Source organism: Vombatus ursinus, unplaced genomic scaffold, assembly GCF_900497805.2.
Source record: "Vombatus ursinus unplaced genomic scaffold, bare-nosed wombat genome assembly UNPS02009062.1, whole genome shotgun sequence".
In the NCBI taxonomy this organism is placed as follows: Eukaryota; Metazoa; Chordata; class Mammalia; order Diprotodontia; family Vombatidae; genus Vombatus; species Vombatus ursinus.
The window spans coordinates 11,925,814-11,946,521 of record NW_020948840.1 but is presented as its reverse complement, the minus strand read 5'-3'; the positions used below and the strand labels follow the sequence as shown (position 1 = coordinate 11,946,521).

General features: G+C 36.2%; 1 protein-coding gene across 2 annotated transcripts in view; it reads left to right on the top strand.

Moving 5' to 3' along the window:
• LTBP1 (latent transforming growth factor beta binding protein 1) overlaps positions 1 to 20,708 on the top strand; it is a 485,724-nt gene that overhangs the window by 436,676 nt on the left and 28,340 nt on the right. For both annotated transcript variants that reach the window (XM_027850411.1, XM_027850410.1), the window contains exons 27-31: positions 13,868 to 14,053; positions 15,845 to 15,931; positions 17,232 to 17,360; positions 18,045 to 18,185; positions 19,911 to 20,081. In XM_027850411.1, the coding sequence (XP_027706212.1) occupies positions 13,868 to 14,053; positions 15,845 to 15,931; positions 17,232 to 17,360; positions 18,045 to 18,185; positions 19,911 to 20,081 (714 nt within the window). The remainder of the gene's footprint in view (positions 1 to 13,867; positions 14,054 to 15,844; positions 15,932 to 17,231; positions 17,361 to 18,044; positions 18,186 to 19,910; positions 20,082 to 20,708) is intronic.

The following is a 20,708-nucleotide window of genomic DNA, read 5'->3' as shown; positions in this document are numbered from 1 at the left end:
CAATTGTGGATTAGCAATCCTTTGAGGTAGGGGAATTTACAATTGTGGATTAGCAATCCTTTGAGGTAGGGGAATTTACAATCGTGATTAGCAATCCTTTGAGGTAGGAACTAAGGAGGTCAGGCTAGGTTTGTGACAACTCAGTCCACTTCAAGATCATTTTAGTTTTTTTTTTTAACTGAATTCCAGTTGATTTCATCCATGATTTTTCCCTTTGGTACTTCCATAAAGAATACTTGTTTTGCATCCTGAAATGGCATAAAATAAGATCACCACATTTACAAGTACTTGGGAAGGAGGAAGCTATGATATGCTTAAACTAATAAGTATATAATTTGCAAACAAAATATTTTTCTTTTAAAATGAATTGTCAGAGAGATGCTATGAATGTAGACTTACTTTAGGATGTACCCCATAGACTTTAAAATGAAACACCAAAATTTCCCAGAATAATTGGTATCTGAAGGTAAACCTCTATTCTTTTTTTTTTTTTAGTTTGTGTCTTAAGGAACATGTGGGCTCCCTTTGAAGGGGAAGTGTCTTTGTATTTGGATGAAGTTCATTGTTCATCATAAAAAACCAAGTTAAGTAACTACTTGATCCGGTCTTCAGTCAAGATTAACCAAAAAAAAAAAAAGGGGGCAATGAGGTCAGCAGTAAGAAGTTGTTGGTCTATTCAAGGAACAATATAGGTGCTTAGTTCTATTTTACATTGATGGTTTATCTCTCAGGATAGTCCCTTACCTGGCAGAGATTATTTTGAAGTTGCATTTAGGGTTAATGTTTTTTTTTTTTTTTTTACATGGTGAAGGAGGGGAACTGGCCTATATTTTGAAAATTGAAAATGTTTTTCTCATTTTTTAATTCAGATACATGAATAATGTCTTCGCCTATTCTAGGAGAGAAAGATGAAGGTCACAGAAAAATTTCTTCTTCCAGGAGAGCAGTAATTGTATAAGGATATGTAGTTGGAGAACCTGGGTTTTCATTCTGAATGTGCTACTCATACCTATATCTTGAGTCTCTTTTCATCTCTTAATTCCCATAACCACATTTTCCACATATTTTTCTATCCTCCTCTATGTCCACCCTTGCATTTAAATTACTGAATATCCAAATATGCCGATTCTGGTACTGAAGGGCTTTTTCTTTAGGTTTAATTTGAATTAGATAACATCAGAGATCTCTTTCAGCTCTGAGATTAAATGACCTTATCAGGTTCTTTGTAGAGTTTCTCTTCTCTTTGGTAGATTTGACATATTAGCTATATTTATCTTAATGATAATCATCTTGTTTATATTCCTCAACAGCAATGCAAAGCAACATGGCAAAGAGTCCCATGAAATGATGTTTCACATTGCCTTTGTGCTCACAGTAAAATGACATTCACTAATTGCAAAAGAAATTTATGAGGTGTCTTTCAGTTTAATTACAACTTTTTTTGTCTTATTTTATTTATAATGCAAACATCATATTAATATGATTCCATTTCCCCTGCATTATATCATAGATATTTTAACAAAGTTCTCACATTTCAAGTACCAACAATTAAATTGATATTTATAATCCTAAAATTGTGTGATCCTTGGCACTTCTCATTTTCTTTTAGTCTAGCCCTACACTCCAAAGATAATTTAAAATAAAGATCTTTTCTGAAGATAATTTTTTTTCAAAAATCCATTTCATTGATCACCATAACTAAGAAATTCATTCCCTATTGGCCATATTGCTGGTGATACAGTTATCTATAGTTGGCTAAGTTGGTCCTCAATCAGCAGAAACAACCTGTCACTGGGATCATATTCAAACCCTTTCTGTCTTTGTAGAACCTGTGGGAGGTCAGGCCCTGCTGATATTCAAGAACCAGAGTCATGTCTAGACTGTGATGATGTGCTCTAATAGTAAATTATGTAAAATGCAAGAAAAATAACTTAGTTTACTCCAAGGTGACATTTTGAAATTGCCACTAATTTCATCAAGGCTGTTAATTACAATGATAGTATAATTTGTTTTACTCTAAGCTTACAGGTTACAGGACCTTGTATGATCTCCCAGTTGGAGAAGGGGAAAAACCATGGTTACTGGTGGGAGAAATCCTAAAAGGGATCTAGCTGTCTGGTCCCACTCTGCCTCCTTGATGACAGAAGCTGTTAACCACATTCCTTCTCTATGATTTTTCATCATAGCAACAAGTGATTTCTCCTTTCTCAGATTTTCTTATATCACTTTTCCTGGCACTCACTTTTGCTTTGATTACATTCTGCCTTATGCTTATGTACATATGGCATCCTTCTATTAGAGACCACTAGGTGGTGCAGTGGATAGAATGCCAGGCCTGGAGTCAGAAAGACATGACTTCAAATTTGACTTTAGACACTAGCTATATGACCCTGGGCAAGTCACTTATTATTTGTCACCCTCAATTTCCTCAGCTATAAAATAAGGATAATAATAGCCTCTACTTCATAAGGGTTGTTGTGAGGATAACATGAAATAATATTTGTAAAGTGCTTAACACAGTGTCTGGCATGAAGTAGATGCTTAACAAATACTTGTTCCTCCACTACCCTCCCAATTAAATTGTAAGTGACTTGAGGGAATGTCTTGTGCCATTTTAATTCTTTCAGTCCTTGGCATCTTGTAGCTAGTAAAAACTTAATAGTTAATGATGCTAAAATGTAGATTGTTGAGAACAAATTTTTCTTAGGTATATGCCTAAAAAAATGGTCAAGTGTATAAGTTATACCTCTCCAAACCCTAGTTCTGCTGAGATACAAATAATTTTACAATGTGTCAGTGATTACTAGTAGAACATTCCAATACAAATGAGTTCCATTTTCATTTTGTACTTAGGTAGGAAAGCCCCGTCTTTTTTTTTTTTCCACTTGCTTTCCAGCATTCACAAGTAGTAGAGGGAAAGACACTGAAAAAAAAATGTTTCCACTGTTTAGAGATATTGGGATAAATTCATGTAATTCCTTCACTTGACCCTGACAATTGAGCCCAAACAACGTTCATGATCTTTCTTTCTGTAGGGATACACTACAGGTTTTGTATATAGACTTTTTTTTTTAAGGACAGGAAACCACATTTAACATCAGTCAATTGTTTTATTTGGCAGAATAGTCTGTCTTTATGTTTAGTTAACCTGTAAAATAAATGAACATTGAAAGAGGTTTTTAAAATAATTTCTTGTTGGAAAAATTTTTAGACCTTTGGTAGCAAAAATATGAACAGTAGGGAAGCCAGTGTATTTAAACTGCAAACATTGTAAAGTGCCATAAAACTCCTGGGATCTTACTGTGTGTTTGTAATGGGCACATACTATAAATGTAGGTAAATAGTAGAAAAATATGCACTTAGAAAGAGGTAAAATTTCTCCTATATTTCAAGACTATAAAAAAGTAGTGACTCAAAATTGCTCACCTTAGCTAAAATCTTTCAACTTATTTGTATAGAAATAGGGTTTTATGCAGGATGACTCAATATTTAAGGTTTTGTTGCAGACATTTCAGGGTTATGATAAATTATAAATAATTATAAGTTATAATAAATTAATAATTTTAAAACATCAATAGAATGTCAAAGATGTGCCTTCATTTCATATTCTTAGAAGTACATCTTTCCCTCAGCAGAAATAAAATCAACTTTTGTGTTAGAAACTCAGTTGGAACCTTGGAATTTTCTAGAAATTAAACCTGAAAAAGAATAGTTTTTACATTGCCTTTTAATTCTCCCCCAGCATTCTATACTTGCTTTAGATTTTATGTTATTAGGGAGGTAATTTTTACAGCATACTTGATACTCACGTGTCTGTGATATTAAGGTTTCTTTAGTTGTAAGACATTTTCCTAAAGTGACTACACTATTTTTCTTATTGTATCCTCTTCTTCATCACTCTATAGGCTTTCCATTCTCTTTCTTCTCAAAGTACTTCTTCCATTTTTCCTCCTCTAATGCACTTAATGTTTCTTTCAGAATCAGTAACCCCTTCTTTACTCCACTCTGTCTCCTCATCTTTCCTCAGCATTTCATTTTTCAAGTAACATAACCCTAAATCACAAAACTTGTTATATTCCATTCTTTTCCAACTTCTGGATACTTATTGTAAATCAGGTCATTGTCTGATGGTCTTCCTCTTACCTATCCCCTCAATAAAATTTGTCTTTGTTCTCTTTTTTCTTTCAGTGTCTTGCTGTCTTTTGATTTTCATTCATGTTTTGACCCCCTTCCCTTTCTTATCCTTAGATCCTGAAACATCCTATTCCACAGAAAGTTGTTATACTTCCTTCAAACCTGCTTCTTCAGTTTATTTACTTAATATTATTTCAAATTTAATTTAAAATAATTTCTTTTACTACTCATCATTTAATAAGCACTTATAAATGTGTACTGTATGGCTACTCTACTGTTCTTGCCTCTGGGGCTGCAGGACAAAAAAGAAACTGTTCTAGGCCTTAAGGATGTTATATTCTACTGGAGGCAGGGATAGCAAATCCACAAATATATCAATACAGAATACTCAGTAAGGACGCAGTAATGTGTCAGTGGAAGGAAGAGTACTAATAACCTCATTTGCATATCAGGGTTGATATGGTCAGATCTGTATTTTTGGGCTACCAGTTGGCAGCTTTGTGAATGATGAAATAGGAGAAATGGTACAGAGAGCAAATTAGGAGACTTTTTTGTGAGAAGTGATAAGGTGAATTAGGGTCAAGACTCTGTGGATAGAGAGACACATACACATGACAGATAGTATGGAGGTAGGACTGACAAGATTTGCAACTTATTAGATATAAAAGTTAAGGGTAGAAGCATGACTTCCAAGATTGTAAACCTGAGTAGCTAGAAGGGTTGTGGTACCACCCACAGAAATAGGAAAGTATGGAGCAGGGATGGGTTTTGGGGAAAATATAATCAGTTCTCTTTTGGACTTACCGAAGGACTAGTTAGTTCTATTGCAGTCTAACACAATAGAAGAGAAGGGATTGGGGAAGGCTGACATTAGAAAGTCCTAGAAGAATATAAACAAACAAAAAAACAAAAAAAGTTTCCCAATATGAAGCCTGCTAGGTAAGAGAATTCATGAAAATAATCTTTTACATAGTATACAGTACTCCTGTAGCTCCAACCTATTATTTCTTACTTATAGCAAGGAAAACAGTCAGTCACTGGACAAACCATAGCATTATGGCAAACTACCATTGGATCATGAATTTGGAAAATGAACAGTGATTAATTTATACCTTATCCACATCACAAAAGAAAACAATAATGTATATATGCTGTTGGAGTTGTTAAGGCACTGAGCTGGAGGCATTTCTCAGTACCATTTTTACTAAGGAAACTATCATTGTTGCTTCTTTCTCTTTATTCCTTTCCACACTGAACTCAAAGTCAGTAAATTTGAGCTCAACCTTTTATAAATTTTATGGCTTTTTCTTCATGTGAACTCCCAAAGCCTCAATTTTATCATCTGAAAAATGAGAATAATAATATGCCACCTACTGCCTAGTCTTGTAAAGAAACTGGTAGATCTTAAAATACTTCTATAAATGTGTTATTGTTATTATTGCTGCTAACCGCACCCAGTAAGCTAAAAGAGCACAAACTTATATGCTAACTCCAAGTTCACTTCTAACATAAATTCTTATCTAAACTGAAAATTAGTTTAATAAGAAATAGTTGATTAAATTTCTATTAAGCCCAGGGCATGTGACTGATATAAACTGATTTGCATTGTTGATCCACTTTGTGGGCTCTTATTTATATGAAAATAGAACACATTTTTGTTTATTGCAGAAAGGCATAAAGATGCAAACATTTGATCTTTCATAACTACCCTCCAGTTGACATCTTCCATTCTTGGCTACAGTAAACTAAAATCACAAGAGATCTGAAGTTAATATGGGAAACATTTACTAATCAGGTTTTTCCAGTGGAAAAATGCATTAAGTACAAAAATGGCCTACCCAAAGGTTAACAATATAGAGAAAAATTGTGACTTTTTTTCACAGAATGACCTTTGAGGAATCATTTTAAATGATTTTCATCTCTTTCCTAATACTGATGAGTGCCTGAATCTGAATAACCCCCAACTTCAGCTGTGTAAACAGTGGACTTTTAAACTTCTGGACAGAAAATGCAAGAAGAACAAGTAACAACAAATATGAAACATGAATAAAATAATTTTCTAAGGGATCATTTCCCTTATGTAATATCCATAATATTCCTTCTCAGGGAAAACATGAAAAATACAATGCATTTAATTTCATTTCTTGGTCTGGAGAAAAAATTCTAGGGAAAATAGGCAGCCTTTACAAAAAAAAATACTACTTCTGTCTTGCTTGAAATCATTCAGAATCAATTTTTTTAATTACTTAAGATACAAGTCTTAATTTAATTCCTAACAGATTTTGTAAAACCATGGTATTTAGAAGTTCTTTCAATGATCCTTAACCTAGTGCCACAAAGGCGCATCTCTTTGACCAGTATTCTCCTGTGTACAGGAGCTATGAATCTTATGACATCTTGACTTTGGGAGATGCAAATTTCCACTTGATCCAAAGGATAATAGGAAAATACATTGTGTGTTGTTAACAAGTGTAACATACTATTTCTCAAGGATGATTTATATGCAGTAAGTGGAATATAAGACATTCAGGGACATGTATGAGAGGGAAACGAAGTATCATGTTGTGAAAATTGGAGAGACTGGATGAATACTAATATTAATAGCTGGGATTGATTTAGCATTTTAAGGTTTTAAAGTGCTTTATATATACTATCTCACTTAATTCTCACAACAACCCCAAAAGGTACATTTTGTAGATGAGGAAAGAGCCTCAGAGAGATTGCTACATGCCTAGGGTCATACAGAGAGTGAGTATCTGTGGCAGAATTTGATGCTCTATCTTCCTTTCTCCAAGTCCAGTGCTGTATCTAATATACTAGGCTGCTTTTGGAAGAGGCAGATAAATATAAAAAAATTTTTAAAATCAGTGAGGAAGCTTTGCCCTATTCATGTGTGGATGATCCTTGGATTTGGGAGACCAGGGTGATTCAGCTTAATTAGGTAGTGCTAGAAGTTGAGTCTTGGGGTCATATTTGAATATATTCAGAGGAAGAGGGATGATGTTTGATGATGAGCTTGATGTTGAGATTAAGAGAAATTGGCTATGAATTGAATACATAAATGAATTTCTGAGACTTTGAGCCATTTTATTCTGAGAGTTAACTTTTTTCTTCTTCCATATAAAGGTTGAGTGACAAGCTCAGGACTTTCCAGAATATGTCACCCCAGGGTTTAGAAAGGCTAACCAGTCTGACTGATTTAGTGTGTGATTGAAGGTATAGAAGAGAGGTTGCACTTTTGTAGAAGAAATTGGAGATGGGAGTTTACCTAGTGATCTGGTACCAAGGGAAAAAAAAACATGTTATATGATCAAAGAATGCTTTTGACCTTTCTTAAATGAGTCTCTTTGGAGTCATCTTTCCTTCCTTGTTATGTACCTTGCCAAGTCATCCTAATTCAGCTTTAGAAGAAAAGCAATACAATCCAGAATCAGTGTAACTGGAAGTCAGTAGGAGACGCCAGGCGCCTAAATAATGGGCCTCCTGGATCTGTCTTCTATGAAAAGCAAAGGCAACAAACAACATTAGTGAGGTTGGAATTCTCAGTTGGAGGGGGTAGTCAGGCAGGGCTTGCCAGAAATAATTTGGGGAACTCTTGTATCATTTTTAATCTTAGAGAAAATGCTTTAGGGTATTGTTGAATGGCTACATAAAGCAAATTATGATAGACTCTGGGGGCATCAGGAAGTTGTGTTTCCATGAACTTGATGAGAAAAAAAGGAATGATGACCTGCCCACAGACAACACTAGAGTAAATGGTCACCTTTCATGAGAAGAGGCTGGTTGGGTTTGAGGAGTCATTTCCCTACTTGGCCAAAGTGATGACTGGAGATGACATATAGCTCTGGTACTTGTTGGCAATGAAGGTGGTGAGAGCTGCTTTTGTGTTACCATGATTATACCACGATCCCCATATTGAATGACAGAGCATAGATTCCAGATACACAGAGAGCCCAAGAACTTTCTTCAGCAATGATAGCTACCATTAAGAGCCATAAGGCACCAAAACTTTCAGAGTAAAAGAACTCTTTTCTTTTTTTTTTGTTCTTCATCATTTGTTCTTTTTTTCTTCTTTTTTTATTTTTAACATGTGTTTTTAAAACTTTGGGTTACAAATTTTCTCCCTTCTTCCCTCCCCACCCACCCTCATTGAAAAGACAAACATCTCGGTACAGGTTATAGATGTGTAGTCATGCAAAACATTTCCATAGTAGTCCTGTTGTGAAAAACTAAGTATACTTCCTTTCATCCTATCCTACCCCCATTTATTCTGTTCTCTCTTTTGACCCTGTCCCTCCTCAGAAGTGTTTGCTTCTGATTATCCCCTCCCCCAATCTGCCCTCCCCTCTATCAACCCCCTGCTCTCTTGTCCCTTTCCCCCCTTATTTTCCTGTAGGGTAAGATAGATTTCCACACCCCAGTGTGTATATTATTCCCTTCTTAAGCCAAATCTTATGAGAATAAGATTCACTCATTCCCTCTCACCTTCCCCCTCCACTGTAAAAGCCTTTTCTTGTCTGTTTCATGTGAGATACTTTACCTCATTCTACTTCTCCCTTTCTCCTTCTCCCAGTATAATGCTCTCTCACTCCTTAATTTTATTTTCCAGATATCACCCCTTCATCTTCAACTCATCTGGTGCCCTCTATCTATCTATCTATACATACATATAATTTTTTCCCTCCCACTACCCTAATACTGACAAAGGACTCATGAGTTACAAATATCATCTTTCCCTGCAGGAATGTAAACAGTTCAACCTTAGTAAGTCTCTTATGATTTCTCTTTCCTGTTTACTTCTTCCATGTTTCACTTGAGTTTTGTATTTGAAGGTCAAATTTTCTATTCAGCTCTGGTCTTTTCCACAGGAATGCTTGAAAGTCCCCTATTTCATTAAATGACCATTTTTTTACCCCAAAGGATTATATTCAGTTTGGCTGGGTAGGTGATTCTAGGTTGTAGTCCTATCTCCTTTGCCCTCCAGAATATCATACTCCATGCCCTCCAAACCCTTAATGTAGAAGCTGCTAAATCTTGTGTTATTCTGATTGTGTTCCACAATACTTGAATTGTTTCCTTCTGGCTGCTTGCAATATCTTCTCCTTGACCTGGGAATTCTGGAATTTGGCTACAACATTTCTAGGAGTTTTCCTTTGGGGATCTCTTTCAGGAGGTAATCGGTGGATTCTTTCAATTTCGATTTTGCCTTCTGGTTCTAAAATATCAGGGCAGTTTTTCTTTATAATTTCTTGAAAGATGATGCCTAGGCTCTTTTCTTGATTATGACTTTCAATAATTTTTAAGTTCTCTCTCCTGGATCTATTTTCCAGGTCAGTTGTTTTTCCAATGAGATATTTCACATTCTCTTCTATTTTTTCATTCCTTTGGATTAGTGTTACAGTGCCTTGATTTCTCAAATTGTCACTAGCTTCCAATTTCTCCATTCTAATTTTTAAGGAAGTATTTTCTTCAGTAAACTTTTGGACTTCCTTTTCCATTTGGCCAATTTTGCTTTTTAGGGCATTCTTCTCCTCATTGGCTTTTTGGACCTCTTTTGCCATTTGGGTTAGACTATATTTTAAAGTGTTATTTTCTTCACTATTTTTGGGTCTCCTTTAGAATCACTCTCAGTTTTTCCTCTACTTCTGTTACTTGCTTCTCAAAATTCTTTTTGAGCTCTTCCATGGCCTGGGACCAATTCACATTTTTCGTGGAGGCTTTGGATGTAGGAGCTTTGGCTTCATTATCTTCTTCTGGTTGTATGTTTTGATCTTTGTCACCAAAGTAAGATAATATAGTCTTACTCTTTTTGTGCTGCTTGCTCATGATCTTGGCCAATTACTTGTGTTATAAACTCTTTGTTAAGGTAGGAGTCTGTTTCCAGTGTGGAGAATGTACTGTCCCAAGCTTCAGGGGTTTTGTGCAGCTGTTTTCAGAGATACTTCTAGGGACCTGTAAATTTTCAGTTCTTCCAAGGTGCTATGATCAAGGGTGAGGTGTTTACTCCTTTCCTGGCCTGTGCTCTGGTCTATGAGCACTCTTTTCTGTCTTGGAACTGTGAGGAGGGTTTCCTATCCATAGCCACTACAAGCTCCACCGTGCCAGCACTCCTCCTCGCCCCAGGACAGCCACACAGAACTGTGACCCAGATCCAAGCACAGGCAAAGCAAGAGAACCCTGCACCAGCAGAGAGATCCCTGCAGTCCCCCTGTTATCAGCCACTCAATTCCCCCTCAGTCTGTGGGCCAGAAGCTCAAGAGGCAGCAGCTGGCCCGGGGCTGGAACCCCACTGTGCTTCTCTCTCAGCATGGTAGAAACAGACTTTTCCCACTGACCTTCTAAGTTGTCTTTGGTGTTCTTGGGTTGAGAAGTCTGCAAACTGCCACAGCTGCCTGTGATTTCGCCCTCTGAGGCCTGCTCCAGGGTCACTGTGGCCTGCACGCCCATGCCGAACTGTGCTCCGCTCCCCACCTGGCGCAATATACCTTTCCGATCAACCATCCAGGCTGTCTTGGGCTGGAAATTTGTTTCACTCTGTCTTTTTGTGGGTTCTGCTGCTTTAGAATTTGCGTAGAGCCATTTTTTATAAGTATTTGGAGGGGTTTGTGGGAGTGCTCAAGACAGTCACTGCTTTCCCTCCGCCATCTTGGCTCTGCCTCCCTCACTTCATCATTTGTTCTTGAAGAGGACCAACAACATCAGGAAGATGGTGTCTACAAGAACTTTCTAATCATGTTTAGTAAAGAGGGGACAAAAGAGTAGTTACTGCCCAGCAGTTGGATTGCTGTTTTGGGACAATACCACTTTGATATTTGTATTTATATGTTTATAAATATTTTATGTATACCATAAATAAACAAGAAAATTAAGCTATATGGCCATATAGTCAGGAAAATATGGAAGGATTTATCCAAATTTATTGTTCATTAGTAAAGCACTTCTTTTCTTTGTCCTTAAGAAAGACAAAGACCATCGATTTGTTACAGGGGATACAATGAAATAAGAAACTACTGTGTCCTATCCTTAACTTTAAAAATCCTAGGGATAAAATAAGAGACTTACATTTATCTTCATTTAGAATTATCGAGGGTTTAGGGGCAGCTAGGTGGCACAGTGGATAGAGGACTGGCCCTAGATTCAGGAGAACCCGAGTTGAAATTAGGCCTCAGACACAACGCTTACTAGCGTGTGACCCTGGGCAAGTCACTTAACCCCATTGCCTAACCCCCTGCCCCCCCCAAAAAAAGAATTATCAAGGGTTTGTCATCTTGTGAATTAAGGCCAAGGACAGTCTTCCACACTTAATTTAGTCATTATAAATATCAGGCTACATAGGACTTTTTGGCTGGTCAGTACCCTAAAAGTCATTTTTCTGGATTATTTCATGGTTATACATGTGACTGAGTCTCAATATGTTCACAACACGAACAGGAGGAACATGTTTTCCCCAAACCAGTTGTAATATTATAGCTTGTATTGTAAATTGGATAAATTTACCTTCCATTAGCCCCTAACTACATATTCTTTCTAAGGATTCAATTCAAAGCCAGATGAATCACAGATGGATCAGGAATATATGCTAGTTATAGCAAATCATATGGGACCCTCTAGAATACAGCTCTAATAGCATTTCCTTAGAATTAAGTTTTTACCACCAATTTATACTGGGAGAAATGCTCATGGATTATGGGGTCTCTCCATTTTTCTAAAGTAAAGAGAGAGAGATATAACAGGGAACTAGAAAAAGGAGAAATATTTCAAGCCTTGGCAAAGTCCTCCTGTCATTAACTGTAAGATATCCACCCAAAATGCTGAGAGTCTTAGGGATGGAGGTGCTTGGAGGGCTGTGGAGCCAAAGTGAGCATAAGTGATTTTACCTTTTTCTGCTAGGAAAGAAGCCAGTACTCTAGCTAGCTTCACAGTGCCAATGGGGTATACTGTGTTCAGACAAGTCTAACCTCTGTGGTTTACATTGTGGTATACAAAACAGCAGGGAAGTGATAGGCAAGAAGATAGGTTCTGAGAAGCTTGCAGAAGTTCAGCTGGGCTCTTTTTATGGTGACAAAGAATTGGAGATTGAGGGGATGCCCATCAATTGTGGAATGGCTGAACAAGTTGTGGTATGTGAATGTAATGGAATACTATTGCGCTATAAGAAATGATGAGCAAGCAGATTAAAGAAAACCTGGAAAGACTTACATGAATTGATACTGAGTGAAGTGAGCAGAACCAGGAGAACATTGTATGCGGGAACAGTGACATTGTGCTATAATCAACTATAATAGATCCAGCTTTTCTCAACAATACAATGATCCAAGACAATTCCGAAAGACTCATGATGGAAGATGCTATACACATCCAGAGAAAGAGCTATGGAGTCTTTAATGAAGATTGAAGCATGCTATTTTCACTTTTTAAAATTTTTTTTGTGGGTTTTCCCTTTTGTTCTGTTTCTTTTTTCACAACATGACTAATGTGAAAATATGTTGTTTTTTTTTAAAAGAAGTTTAGCTGTGGTAGTCAAAGGTTTTCTCCTCTTGTCTCCCAAATAGGTCTCCTAGGGGCCATGGCTGCTGTATCACTGGAAGGGCAGACAAGGAAGATCATGGAGAAATTCTATTTGCCTAGGGTTTTAGGGATGGGGGTTCTCTAGGTGTAATTTCTCTAGTCAGTTATTTTTCTTACAGGCACTTATTTGTAACCACATAACAATAAAGGATCCAAACACTTTGAAAACTTAAGGATTATCTTCATTACACAGTGTTAAACTGAGACCATGAATCATAATTTGCCACAGGCTGCAAAAACTGCACATTTTTGTAGGCTTTTTCCTGGAAACCTGAACTGCTCCCTCTCCTCACCTTCATTTCTTGGAACCTCTGTCTTCCCGCAAGGTTCAATTTAAGTGCCAGATTCTTAAAGGGGCTTTTCCTGATTCCCCCAGTTGTTAGTACCTCCCACCAATCACTGTTTTTTTGTTACATATTATATTTACTTTTTTGAACATACTATTTTCCTTCAAAAGAATGTATACTTGTTAAGAACTGTGAGTCTTTGGATCCTCATTGACTAATATACAGTAGGTACTTAATAAATGCTTATCAGTGAATTGACTGATTAGACTCTCAGTCTCTGGGTTGTGCTTTGGTGCTTGGCTTAAATATTCAGTAATAAAGAATTACTTTTTGGGCTTCCAGTCACTGCAGTACCTTTCCGTTTTTTCCTCTAGTTTTTTTTTTTCTTTTCTTGTAAGGAGGCTTTGGGAACATGGTAAATGCTTGTGTGGTGTGTGTGTGTGTGTGTGTGTGTGTGTGTGTGTGTGTGTGTGTGTTAAATGTCCAGAGTGTCCTCTAAGTCATGAGAGTCAGACAAAATTCCCATTGATTAAAGTAGGTGTTTTGTTGCTAAGGAATGTTCCCCGGTTTTGGAAAGAAACTTCCAAATTAGAATTTTCAAGCAAAGATTTATTCTATAAAAGTTAAATGTTTTGTATTATTTTGACCCTCATAGTGGGCAAGGTCTATCAACATTCAGTATGGAAGCTTTTATTTTATTCTTTTCTCAAAACAGAAGAATCTGGTAGTGAAGATATAAAGCCATGCTATGGTCACAGAATGTTTTTGACTTTCTTAAATGAGTCTCTTTGGAGTCTTCGTGTTTCTTTGTTATGGACCTTGCAATCCATCCTAATACAGTTCTTCCTTTGTTCCACCCTTCCCCCTCCTGCTTTCAGAGGTAGATGAAGATCAACCTGAAGAAGAAAAAGAAGAAAAGAAAGAATGCTACTACAATTTAAATGATGCCAATTTCTGTGATAATGTGCTGACATCCAATGTTACTAAGCAAGAATGCTGCTGCACATTAGGTGCTGGATGGGGAGATAACTGTGAGATCTTTCCATGTCCTGTCTTTGGAACTGGTAAGGAAATGCATAGTGGGTTGTTTGGTGCTGATGCTGCCAATAAACTTTCTAGATAGTTTTGTTTTGTTTTGTTTTGTTTTTCATTTTTGGCTATAGCAATGGAATACTGTTATCTAGTTCCATGACACAGGACCACTTAATAAGAGTTAGAATTTAAGTGGTTCTTTATGTAAATGTCAAATTTTAAATCGTATTTACTTAGGCAATGTAGCACCTTAGTAATTAAACTACTTACTATGAGATCCAAGAGATACAGGCCTTATCCTGGCTGCTGCCTAATTAGTGAGAGATAATACCATTTTAGATATTAAAAAATAAAATCTCTACTTTAGTACTTAATAGCTTAATGGCAGAATAGTGTAATCTTTTGCATATTAATGCCAAGAGTAAGGCAGTGTTGCATAGTGGATAAAGTATTGGATTTAGAGTCCAAAAGATTAAGGTTTAAATTCTGCCTCTGAAATTTACTAGCTCTGTGTCCATGGGAGAGTCAACATCTCAGAGCCTCAAACAACAAATGATAGACAGGATTAAATCTTTCTCAGTGGCAAGAGTTCACACGCTATTAAAATCATAGGTCTTTGACATTGTAATGTCAAATGAGTCAACTTTTTATCTTTAATATTTCCTTATTGGACCTTTGAAAATACAAAATATTTGATAGATTATTCATAGAGTCAGTTTGAGTTCTGGTACACAAAGAATGTCCTGCATTTAAGTGGTCATAAGATGAAGTTAGCTTTGTTTGTTTTGTTTATTTTTGAGATTTGGGGCTGGAATTCAACCCCATTTCTCCTCTGATATTGCCACCACCCTGGTGCAGGTCCTCATTAACTCATGCTTGGACTATTGCAATAATATACTAGTGGATTTACTTGCCCCAAGTCTCTCTTCACTCTAATCCATTCTCCATTTAGCCACCAGTGATTATTTTCCTAAAGCACCAGTCCAACCATGTCATGCCCTTATTCAACAAATTCCAGTGGCTTTCTGTTTCTTCCAGGATCAAATACAAAATCCTGTTTGAAATTTAAAGCCTTTCATAACTTACTCTACCCCCACCTTTCCAGTTTTCTTACAACTTACTCCCTGCTATGTACTTTTTGTTACAATGTCAGAGACCTCCTTTCTGTTCGAGAAACAAAACAGTATATCTATTGGTATTTCTCTGGCTGTCTTCCATTCCTGGAATACCCTCCTTCCTCATTTTGTCCTGCTGGCTTCACTGGTTTCCTTCAAGTCCCAACTAAAATCTCATTTTCTACAAGAAAGCCTTTCCCAGCTCATCTTAATTCCAATGCTATTCCTCTTTTGTTTCCTATTTATCTTGTATATAGCTTGTTTGTACATATTTGTTTGCTTCCCTCATACGATTTTGAGCTCCTTGAAGGCAGGGACTGTCTTTTGCCTTTTTTTTTTTTTTTTTTTTGTTATCATCAGCACTTAGCACAGTACCTGACACATAGTGGCACTTAATAAATGTTTATTGACTGACCTGGACAAGATTTTTTTAAAGCTACTTGACCATGAGAACTCGATGTTACTTTTTAACTAAAATGTTTTAAATTATTCAGAAAACGTTTATTAAGTACCTACTATGTGTAAGACCCTGATAATAATAAGATAAAAATGACACAGTCCCTCCCCTCAAATAGCATACATTTTACTGGGAAGATTTGACATGCACATGGATAATTAGGACATAGTAAATCAGTGGGTAGGTTTGGTTTTATTTTTTCCCCATCACAAAATTATTTATTTTAATGATTTTCTCTTTTCTTGAATCAGCTGAATTCACTGAAATGTGCCCTGAAGGAAAAGGTTTTATCCCCACTGACCACTCATCCTATAGTGTCACTGGTCAAAACTACAAAGGTGAGAACCAATCACTCATTTAAAAGAAGTGCACAGGTCCTATAAAAGCTTGTTTTTTGTTGTAGAAGAATATGATGTTGAAATTTCTTGTCATTTTTTGGGCAGAGGCACAAAAAGCTCTTCCTTCACAAAGAGAGATCAAACACCACATATTTTATTATTAGGCAACTCTTAGGGTTTTTGCCATAATTATAACTTTGTTGTGATCTCCAGTAGAGCTTTCTTATCAGTCACCCTGGTACTAGGAAGATTTAATACTAATGGAGAGAAGGGAGCAAAATGAAGAAGAAAGTAGGTCTAAAATAGAAACCTCCTTACTTCCCTCTCTATTTCCTCTATATATGCACACTTTTCATTTGGGATAACCTGATATCAGATCTATAAATACAGGCATATTTCTCCATCTCCAGTGAGTTTGCTTTTTATATCGCTAAGAGGAACATGTGGGGCTTTTTTTCTTTCTTTTCTGTCTTTATCTTTTTTTGCATTAATCCTTTGAGTGATGTTATGGATTCAAAATAGGATCTTAAAAAAAAGAAATCAGAAGATACTTAATGACTAGAGAAATGAGTGACACAAAATGTTTTTCTAGCCTGTCTACTTGTGGAAAGTTAAAGTATTGGTTTCTCTTTGCTTCATAATCAGAAATGGAAAATATTCTAATGTTTTAATGAACACATCTAAATTTCAGCATAAAAATGGAAAAAGCAATAACTTGAAAATATGTTCTGTTTTTAAAAATAGTATTCAACATCACTGTACCTCATTGAGGTGAATACTAGCATTAAAAGAGAAGCTATGGGGACCATACCTGTGTGATTTTATAAATTTCACTAGCAAGTTGCTGTTTGCATGTGTTTTTTTTTTCTTTAAAAGATACACACAGTATAATGATACACATTCCTAGGACTTTCTGCCCATAGAAATTTTTTCACTGAGAATTCTTCGTTCTATAAACTTACATTCCTGTATTCCTATTGATAGTAACACAGTATTTTCTTGTGTTTGAATCTCATTATAAGGGATGTATTACAGTGGCATTTTGGCATTATTGCTGAATACATTAGGTTGTTTCATAATTTTCTTCTTATACCTATTTGCTTTGGTGGGGTTTTCTCTGATTATTCCTTTATAATTTGGGGAGTATATGTTTCTTTACCTCCATAAAAAAGATTGAGAACTATGCCTGTGGTGTTTCAAAATAGAAGAATCTAATGATTATTCCTTTCTTTTAAACTAATAATGAAAGTGTGTGATCATAAATTCATTATCATAAACTTCTATGATATTTTGTCTATAGATGCAGATGAATGTGAACTTTTTGGACAAGAAATCTGCAAAAATGGCTTTTGTTTGAACACCCAGCCTGGCTATGAATGCTACTGTAAGCAAGGCACATATTATGATCCAGTTAAACTACAGTGTTTTGGTAAGTCTTATTGCAGCATATGTTATAAAAAAAATATGGAAAAACTGAATAGGTAGGGCCATGCAATAAAAACTGTTTTTATCTCCCCTTCTACCCTCCAAATAAAGTGCTAGAAAAACTAAAAATATTTTATGCATCTCTTGCTTGAAAGAAACTTTTATTTTTTAACTCATTATTAATTCTACACATATGTCAGAGAGTCAATACTCAATATAGAATTATATTTCAGGCTATTGGTACGACTGAAATGTTTCTATAGTATGTGCAGACTCCTGTTTCGTCATTTGTACTGTATGAATTAGTCATTTTTTTAACACTGATTCAGAATTTTTCTGCCTAAGAAGAAAACCACATAGATTAGCCATAAAAACATAGTAAAGGAAAGTAGTTTTGAACCCACACTCACAAGAGCTTTTACCTTGAATTTTAAGGACTGTCATGGCCAAAAATATTTTATTTTCTGGTTCAGTGATGTCAGACTCCTCATTGTTTCATTGAAGAGAAGGTAGAATTTTGTTTCTTTTTGGTTTGGTTTGGTTTGGTTTTAGAATGCAGGATTTTGAAGTAAGAGTTGTTCTACTTTAGTACTGACTTACAATTATTTGAAAAAAGCCAATCAGGAATCTTGTCTCTCATAAGCAATGTGTCACATATGATCTTCCTTGATTTTTTTTTAAATTTAAGATATGGATGAATGTCAGGACCCAAACAGTTGTATTGATGGTCAGTGCATTAATACTGAAGGATCGTATAACTGTTTCTGTACCCATCCGATGGTTTTGGACTCTACAGAAAAGAGGTGCATAAGGCCAACAGATTCAAACGGTATGCTCTTCTCTTGATATATCAATCATATCGTAGACATTTATTAATCACTTACTATGTGTCAGGCACTGTGCTTTGCTAGTCTCTGTGTATACAAATACAAACAATGAAAAATCCCTCCTCTCAAGGAGGTTACATTCTATCAGAAAATACATGTAAATATACAAGGTATTTAGATACATTTTTCATCAAGATGGGCAACTAAGACCTGAATGGTGCTTGACTTTGGTTCTATATTACAAGGAATTATAATGCAGGTTATACTGGTTGTATTCACTTACATTTTTTAAACGAACAGGTAGAACAAGAGAATGAAGTAGGTCACTTAGAATACCCCTGGTGTAATTCAAGTAATAAAGCAACAGAAAATTTCCAGGGAATGATCATTATTGTCTAGGATACTTAATGTCATAAACACACCCAAGAAAATTACAAACAAATGGAACAGCAAAAAATGGAACAAAAAAATGGAACAACAGAGTGGAAGGGAGGAACTCTTCTAGGCCTCAGGGAAAACTTAAAGGTCCAAAGTGGGAAGAGGGAGATTCCTTTTTTGCGTATAGCAGATAGAATTAACTGGCTGTACTACAAGGAGTTGGTAGTCACATGGGAAAAGACAGTACAGTTAAACAGGTAGGCAAGGTGTCAGAGACCCTTCTATGGGATATGAGTTAAGTTTTAACCTTGATACACTGGGTTACAAGGAACCACTGGAAAGAGTTAAAGAAACTGATGATTGAACAGTAGGCATATTTGGTATACTACTTTGGTTTTAAGAAATAATGTGGAATGAAAGAAACATTAGAATTGAGAACTCTAAGAAGTGGTTTAGCTTTCTGAAGGAAAGTTTAGCGGTCATCTAAGTCAACTCTCTTGTTTTGTTGATCAGGAAACAAGAGGAGGACTACAAGAGATGTTTCTTAGAAATGTTTCAGTCTTTGGACTGGAACGTATGTGGGAGACAAAGAGGAAGATACCTAACCTCTAAAATGAGGGACAGACAAGACAGTGTTGCTGTTGTAGCTGCCTATGGGAAAAGGAAGAGTAGAAAAAACTGGGCTCAAATCCCAGCTTTTATATTTAAAAGGAGTCCAGAGTGACTTTGAGCAAGTCACTCCACCCCTCTGGGCCTTAGGAACCCCATCTCAAAAATTATAGGCTTGGACTAGACTTCTTTCAGTTCAGTGTGACAAATACAGGATTATTTTCTTTCCAACTAAAGCTCTCAGCTTTAAATCCTTTGATCCTAAGAAAGTTTAGTCCAGGAGTTCTTAACCTTTTTTGTGTCTTGGATCCCTTTGGCAGTCTAATGAAGCTTATGTACCCCCTCTTAGAATATTGTTTTTAAATAGTTGAAGGAAATGTTAAATTTCAGGCAGAGGTTAATGAAAATTAAGATGTAACCTTTTTTTTCATTCAAGTTCTCCCTCTCGCTTTCCCCTACCTGGGTTAAGAACACCTAATTTAGTTGGAAAGAAAAGAGGACTTCCATATTTGTCATATTGAATTTAAGGTAGTGATATATCTCAGCAGAATATATTCTTCAGATAGTGAGAGATGTGGGGCTAATTGGAGTGAGAATAGGTTGGGGCTAGAGATGAATACTTGTAGATTATTTGTAATACTTTGAGAACTGTTGACTTGTAATACCATGTTAACTGATGCTTGTGAAATAGAAACAACAGTGTAACAGTGATATGATTATATGACTGTCTCCCCTTTCAGAGCAAACGGAAGAAACTGATGTCTACCAGGATCTTTGTTGGGAACACCTGAGTGATGAGTATGTTTGTAGCCGACCACTGGTTGGGAAGCAGACGACTTACACTGAATGTTGCTGTTTGTATGGAGAGGCCTGGGGCATGCAATGTGCGCTCTGCCCTATGAAGGACTCAGGTATGGAAGGTCCTGTTCAATTCACTTAACCTGGGGGTTCTTAATCTTTTTTTGTGTCTTGGACCTGTTTGGCAATCTGGTAAAGCCTATGGACCTCTTCTCAGAATTATGTTTTTAGTGTGTAAAATAAAATACATAGGATTACAGAAGAAACAAACTATATTGAAATACAATCATCAAGTTATTTTTAAAAACTTAGCCAGAACACCTTCTGAAACATATTACCAGATAACTACCTTTGCAGGTTGTCTTCTGTGCTGTTGTGGAGTAGTTAGCAAGTGGTGAAAAGATAATAATTTCATTTATTTGCATAAGTATTTCCTTTCCCCAGAAATTTTGTTTGCAGTGGAGACAGGGTAAGAATGGAGCTATGTAAACCATCAGAGCATACTCCAGTGCTGTGTATCTGTGACCTGAATTTGGATTTTTCTTTCACTGGTGTAGATTGTAATCCATCCGTGGTTCTCACCTGGTGCAATTCTTGTACATATGCTCCCAAGAATCTTCTGTAGAAGATTTTTCACACGAATCACCACAGTACTATTAATCTCTGCAAAACTCTAAACTCTCAAATTCTCATTCTCTCTCTCTCTCTCTCTCTCTCTCTCTCTCTCTCTCTCTCTCTCT